The 7500-nt window shown below is 36.6% G+C and overlaps 1 protein-coding gene across 12 annotated transcripts in view; it reads left to right on the plus strand.

The window, feature by feature from the left end:
• ps (RNA-binding protein Nova-1-like protein passilla) overlaps positions 1 to 7500 on the plus strand; it is a 20505-nt gene that overhangs the window by 1045 nt on the left and 11960 nt on the right. For 5 of the 12 annotated variants that reach the window (XR_006223879.2, XR_006223881.2, XR_006223882.2 and 2 more), the window contains exons 2-4: positions 2316 to 2471; positions 6047 to 6201; positions 7085 to 7265. Coding sequence is in view for 6 of the 12 variants with exons in the window: in XM_043028542.2 (XP_042884476.1) it covers positions 2316 to 2471; positions 6047 to 6201; positions 7085 to 7265 (492 nt within the window). In the remaining 6 variants the exon portion in view is untranslated. The remainder of the gene's footprint in view (positions 1 to 2315; positions 2472 to 6046; positions 6202 to 7084; positions 7266 to 7500) is intronic. The other 7 variants (XR_015191884.1, XR_015191885.1, XR_015191886.1 and 4 more) reach the window with 3 other exon arrangements.

The following is a 7500-nucleotide window of genomic DNA, read 5'->3' on the forward strand; positions in this document are numbered from 1 at the left end:
TGAGGTTCCTGGTGCAGGTATTGCAACGGGGGGGAGGGGAGGGGGAGGTCAGTTATCTTCCTGTTGCTAGGGTGGCATGGGGGGGGAGGGGGAAGGGGAAGGAGAGGTCTTTGGGGTGGGTGGGGGGGGCATGGGAAGGATAGGATAGGTGCTTGAGGTCAGCATTTGCGGAGGCATGCATGGGTTGATGTGAGGTTGCATTTCATCGTAAATTGGGGTCGTTAATCGTTCATTTGCTGATACCTCGGGTCTCTATATTGTTGGTTATGCAACCTATGGTGGGGTTGATATATTGAATAAAGTAAAGTATAATGAATTTATGTTGTATTATGACAAGGTGATTAAAATCTTTACACTCTTGTGTTGATTAAAGAACCTCCATTTTGCACGCTGCAGTCTCCCACTTCTGTTGATGGGTGTGGCAAAATCCACGTTAGTTTATTATGACTAATGCGGACCAACTCTGACAAATATACCCATGAAATGAAATGGTGTATGTAAACTTCCCGCCGTATTGCTAGTTTCCACACGTTAGACACTGTAGACCCGTGTGAAGAGACCTAATTATTTAATTTGGGTTGTTAGATAGATTTTTAGTATGGTACTTTTTGGAGAGGGACTGCTAGCCACGGAACATCATATTTCCTTGAATTTCTGTTGGGTAGCTGATCGGAAATTGATGCTATGCTCTGATTCGATAACGGTATTAATAATTAGAACGTTGAAGGAGCTTTATTTGGTAGGACACTAGTACACGTCCTAAACGTAAACATATTAACCAACCATCAAAAGGAAGAATTGGAAAAGGACCAAATAAACAGAGGGCCATTTTGCTGTATTGCTTTTTCAAGGCATGCAATGGCATAATAATGCATTTCCTTGTCTTATCCTTCATTGTATCTTGCTCATCATTAAGCCTCCACACGTTTATCTCAACTTAAATTTCATGCGGTTGAAGAATTGAGAACTTGTCCCTACAAGATGCCTTCAGCATGATTTTATCAATTGAATATAACATTTTTGGGAATAAAGCTTGCATTTTTTAAAACAAATTATTTTATTTTTTACTTTTGATCTGGTTTAGAACGAGTTTTATTTGTAAATAACACTTGTTATTCAAGAAAAGAAAATCCTGGCTTATATCAACATATTCCTCATGGAAGTAGCAAGAACAAATGTGTTTTAGGTGAAATATATTGAATTAATTACATATTACTAATTCTAGTAAAGTTACCAGGTTTATCTACATTTTATGACCATATTTTATACATTAAAAATTCATAGATCAGTAGTTGACTACAAACTTTAGCTTGTTAGAGTATGATGAATTGAGATTAAAGAGCTAATTTTTAGACTATCCTTTCTTGGTTTGTTATTGATTCTGTACTCCGGCCAGACAACTGAATATAACGTGCACACCCTTGGTATTCTATCAAAAAATCTATTGCACACTTGCATTTGGGTGTGGTCTACACCCTAGTATGGATGTGCACACGGGTGTCGTAATCAGTTATTGCAGATAATTACGACTTCATGTAGTCAATCTAAAGACACAGGTTTTGTAGTGTACTTTTTAAATTGAGGCTTGTATAATACACACCAAACACAGAATCACGCACGACGTGTCATATATTTGCCTTATTCAGCTCCCGTTGGCAGTATAGCAAGTGTGTGGAGCTTCCTGTTGAAAAATATCTCAAGACACGAGGCCGTAATTTTCACGAACCTTATTCCAAGATTGTCTTTTTGTATATTTATTTTTAATAAGTATTGTTATTTTTATAATTTTTATTTCACAAAGTCTAGAAAAATGTATATATACTAATGTACAATGTTCATATACGGCAAAGCCTCATGGCATGATAGGAAGTCATCTGCCATGAATGGGTTAAAAGATTGATTGAACACTTGCACATGACTTTTTGCTCTTGTTCACTCATTTCAGAGACTGACATAATCTGTAGTCTGGTATTTAAGAAACGGGAACTGGAAAATTAGATTATCATAGAATTGAATGATATGCAAAACATAAATACTACATAATTAACCTGTTAACGACGGGGTTGTTTTGGCTCCAAATGGTCGAAATGCAGGGACATTTCAAACGCTGTACGCCCAATCACCCGGCATGCCGGCCAGGAGGATAGCCACGACTAAATATCTCGTCCCCTGCGGCAGACGCCGCCACTTCGTGACGTGATATCTTGTCACCTGTCGTTAAGGGGTTGATACAAGTAGTAGAATAATGCACACATATATATAAATAAGAGAGGACAGTTAAAAAGATATATTAATTATAATATTTCTACCCCAAGCAGACATGCAGAGTGACGGAACATATCACCTTAAGATCCTTGTTCCAAGCGTGGCAGCTGGTGCCATAATTGGCAAGGGAGGTGAAACTATTGCTCAACTCCAGAAAGATACAAATGCCCGAGTCAAAATGTCAAAGGCAAATGATTTTTACCCAGGTAAGTGTTCTACGTTTTGATTTTGTTGTGTGGAAAGTTTGCCTTCATTGCTGTTTGAAAGGGGATTGTTTTTTCTTTAGATTGAATTTAGGTTCTTCCAGGGTTAAAAAACTAATAGTAACATTATGGTTTGAGTTGAAAATTGTTGTTCCATACATTTATCAGGAATGAAAAGCATCAGATTAGATTTTACATCTCATTTAACCCTTACTTAACCTCTTGGCTTCGACCAGTTCCTGAGGAACAGTTGTGGGTAGGCTAGTAAGAGTCACACTACATTCAAAGTTTGTGGTTGTGATGTCCTATAGCTTTCAATGATGTTGGTTACTTTTGGTCAGTGTGGCCATTTCATGCTTAGTGTTCTTTGCCTTTGATTGGCTACTAACAAAGCTGATCATGTAAGGGATGTTGCTGGATATATGAGGATGAATAGCCTGTTTTACTTTGTTCTCTTCTATAGGGTGTAGAAAGTCTGGTTATTACTGTATAATTGCTTAGATCTTCATTATTTAGGAATGGTGCCTTTTATTTGAGGCGAGATATCATTTCTGACAAATTATTTTTACAAATGCTAGCATGGTGTGCTCATGCTGTAATGGTTCCACAACTGCTTGGTCAGTGTACCCCATTTGTTGGATTTTTGGAGAAGCTTTTGTTTTCATCACTGTTATTGTGTTTAACATTATGATAATCATACTGTTTAAAGATAATGATAAAAGTAAAACTAATTGACTTCTTGGTAATTCAACATTTTTGGCGGCATTTATGCATACAAAAAAAGGTCATAGTGGACAGTGCATGTTCTCGGTGGCAACATGTTAATTTGCTCTCATTGTGATTTTACATTCAAATTGTTTTTACAAATGCTAGTATAGTCTGCTCATACTGTAATTCTTCTGTGATAGAATATTGTTCAGCAGGGTCCATTTTTGTATGTATGTTGGGAGTAGAAAATTGGTATTGATTTGTTTCTTATGGGACTTATATGTTGAACAGTAATGATAGTTTGTCGAACTAAAATGGATTATCCAATTTTCTATTCATTATCTCCTACCATCCCTTTTTTGAAAGATTATCTTTGAAATCTACATTAATTTTACTCCTGAAAGTTATTTGCAATGGCAAAGACTAATTACTCCTAATTTAGCAAGTGTTCAGAAACCGTCATCATTCACGGAGAATGCCTGCTTCGTCCTTTTTTATAAGCTGTGATTTGCATGTACACTTGTATCAGCTGAATGTCATTATAAGACCCTCAATTATGGAGTTTAATCCCTTTATGTCAGTACTATAACAACTCATCCCCTTCCTATGGGTCTGGGCATGTTTCTAGACGTGTGGTCGTCCAATGCAAGGGCACTTAAATTATTTTAAATATTTTGTGGTTATGGTTAAACTAATAATGGCCAAATAAAAGGTGCTTGTGTGGTAAGTCTCTCTTGCAGCTGGCCTGAAAGAGTTGGGGTGATGGAGATTTTTTTTGGGGAAATGGACAGGGTGAATTAAGCCTGGCATATCTTGACTGGGCATTCAGAGATGTTGCCTGGTGCCGATGTAATAGCCAACAGTGGTAGAAGAACACTGAAGGAAAAATAGTAGATTCACTCATTCAAACTTTTAGAACTTTATTTTTTTTTTAAGATTTATTTTGATTCATATGTCTTGACTTGATTCTGTCAATTTGAACAAGTCTCATTCATGTACAAAATAGAGAAATTTAAGTTCTATTTATGTTTAACCTTGTCAGTATGGTAATATAAGGGGACCTCAGGATACATGGATAAGAAAAAGGGACACTCCCCAGACTTGTCAACTTGCAGATCTCTCCAATTGTAAAAACAAAAAATGTGGCTCTCCCTAGACTTTCATTGCCCTAAAACTGGAGGTCCAGCTGAAGGTAGAAGATTGTCCAGCATTTGACATGCCAAGATGGGTGGGGAGTAGTCCTTTGATGCAGTGATGTTAGGTGACTGTTTACAACATGAGAAGAAGAAATACTTAGTTGTTTTTCAGCACTTCTTGACGAAAGTATAGCTTGTAGCAATTAGTTATGAAAGAATTAGATATCCTAAGGCTTGTAAATATATCCTGTCATTGTCACAAAACCTCAAATGGTCCTGAGGAGACCTCTAAATGAAAATTATTTCTTATTAACCCATGGCGGATGTGTATCATGACAAACATGATGCCTCAGTTTAGGCCTAAAAGATAGGTGTCATTGCGCATATGATGTGACATTGGGATCTGCTCACAGTTGAAGCACACTCACAGTTATGAAGTATTCTGACTTTATTGGCCCTAGTTTCAGAACTGCAGCTTTCCAAAGTCAGCCTAAACCCATGTTTTGTGATGGATTTAAAGAAAAATTAATAGTAGGAAAGTCCGCGCTACCTGTAGGCCGGAGAAAACATTTTCCCTATCACCCTAAATTTTAACCGGTGCCCGTGTTGTCAGAAAACGTCCGTCCTGACTGCCATTTAGCTCAATTGGTCCCCTGTCCACAATGGGTTAAGAATGTTTTTTTCCATTGAGTCAGACTGATCAGTGACTGAAACATTACATACATAATAAAATCTTGTTTTGTACCACTGTACCTTGAGTTCTGCTGAATCATGTTTTGATGACACTGAAGATGACACTTGTATTAAGTTGTGAGTAAATTTTATTAGTGGAAAAAAAACCCTCGTACTATGTGATGTTTTTTTGCAACAAATTTCTCTACTAAAAGCAACGGCTTGTAGTACAATACATGTGACTTCTTTCAAAGTTTAATCACGTCTGATTTTCCTATTTTGCCCCACAGTTGAGCAAGTCAACATGATCAATAATGATTTGCAGTAAACATGTCATAAATGACTTAACATAAACCTTTCATTGGAAGGTCTCTAGTAAAATTTGATAAAATCAAGTCATTTGAAGTTGTTTAATTCATTTTTTGTATGGCGTCTTGCATTTAATGAAACGGAATATTGTGTCTGACCTTTTTTTTATTTTTATTTATTTATTTATTTATTTTTTATTTTTTTGTTTTCTAAGAACTAGTCTTCTTAAGCATCTATTCTAATAGCTACTCATGTCAGATATGTTAACCCATTGGTCGTGGTTTTAATGAAATGTGTATAGTTGGATGGTGGGTTTACATCATTTGGCACGGTGCCATCCGCAAATCATGCCATCTGCTGGCAATGGGTTAATATTCAGAATTTGACTATGGTATGGTGATATCAACCTGTTAATGCCGTGTGACAAGATATCATGACAAGTGGGGGCAGTACTTCGTGCTGGTGACAAGATATTATGGTATGGCTGTAGCCAGAGCAGGCGAATAGCCTGAGGTGTTAGGCATACACTCTTGAAATACCCCAGCGTTTAGACCAATTGGAGCCAGAACTGCCCCGTCGTCGTCGAGTTTAATATCAGTTTTATTTTATCATATACCATACCTATAGTTTTTGCTTTTTATTTATTTTTTTATTTTTTTATTTTTTTTTTATTTTTTGCTTTTTATTATTTCTATTCTTTTAGACTGAGTTTGGGTTTCAAGGCATGACTTAAGGTTTTCCGTCCTTCCACAGGTACAACAGAACGAGTTTGTCTGATCACAGGCAACGTGGATGCCATATTGACGGTCTTGTCGTTTATCATGGAGAAAATCAAGGAGAAGCCGGATCCGAATGCCAAGCCAGCCATTGACTTCGATAACAAACAGACGGCAGAGAGAGAGAAACAGGTAAATGAACTATAAGCTTTGTTTGTTCCACTGCCGGTGATTTGTCCATTAGTGCGGCACATAAGATTCTCCAGGCTTACAAGTCTGTAATCTTGCACAAAAGCTGCAGAGTTCGATAGTGGTCAGGTGCCCCTCCTCATTTGATCTTGAATTTGATTGTTTTTTGTTTTTTTCTATTATCCTCTTATTACGGAGGTAGATAATTTTTCGATGATTAATTGTCGTTTATATTTTGAATATGACAGTAGTTTTATCTCGTAATGATTGTTGGTGTGTCTCGAGCTTTTTTGATCGGTTTAATTCAAGTACACTGACAATCCTTAAAGAATTGAATAGATTAATGCATGAAAAGTTTTGTTAAGAAGACATCTCCAGCATTTTTCCCTTTAGTTTACTTGTTTTGTTTTAAGACCATGCATTTATTGTCAGAATGTAGCCCATTGCCCAATTCTGTATGTTTTGTTATAGTATATTCAATTTTCATAGAATTTGAATTGTAAAGAATGTGTTGATTTTGTCACCTTACTGTGTCATCTATTTTAATATTGTATATGAAATGTGAATAATTTGGTAACTTCAAAATTGCTAGGGAACTTGTGAAGGTGATGACTAAGAATTAAGCCTCATTTAAATGTAAATGTAATGTCAACACTTGACAAGATTACTACTTATTAAAATTTGTTTTGCCCTCTTGTTTTAGTTCATATATTCCTCACTCGTATTGTTAATGTATTCTGTTGTTGTTTTTTTTGTTGTTTTAAAGTTTGGGCTACATTTTGCACATGAATTTTTTATTATATATTTTATATGTATGTGAAATAATCTTTTTATTTTCTTTCATCTTGAATATTACCATTAAGTCCATTCCATCTACCTTCATCAGATTTCAAGAAGTGCTCGCTCCCCACAGGTGAAGATTTTGGTCCCAAACAGCACAGCTGGGATGATCATTGGGAAGGGTGGCACTTACATCAAGCAGATCAAGGAAGAAAGTGGAGCCTACGTTCAGATCTCTCAGAAGGCCAAAGATCAGTCTCTGGCTGAACGGTGCATCACAGTCATCTGTGAGTCCGTTTTTCTGCTTTCCTTCCTTCCTAATAATGCCCACTTTCCGTATAGGCCTAGATTTATGTTGCGTAGTGCTGGAGTCCTTTTTTTTAAATTTTTATTCTTTTTTTTTCTGGGAAGATGGTATGGTTTCTGCTTGTTGGTTATCATTTAATAGTGCTTATAATGTGTATGAGCACATGCTGTTTTGCATTGTGATAAATTTGTTTTAACCCATTCACGCCGGGGCCG

Source organism: Penaeus japonicus, unplaced genomic scaffold (genome assembly GCF_977035675.1).
Source record: "Penaeus japonicus unplaced genomic scaffold, GWHDUDI00000001_assembly GWHDUDI00000019, whole genome shotgun sequence".
Lineage (NCBI taxonomy): Eukaryota > Metazoa > Arthropoda > Malacostraca > Decapoda > Penaeidae > Penaeus > Penaeus japonicus.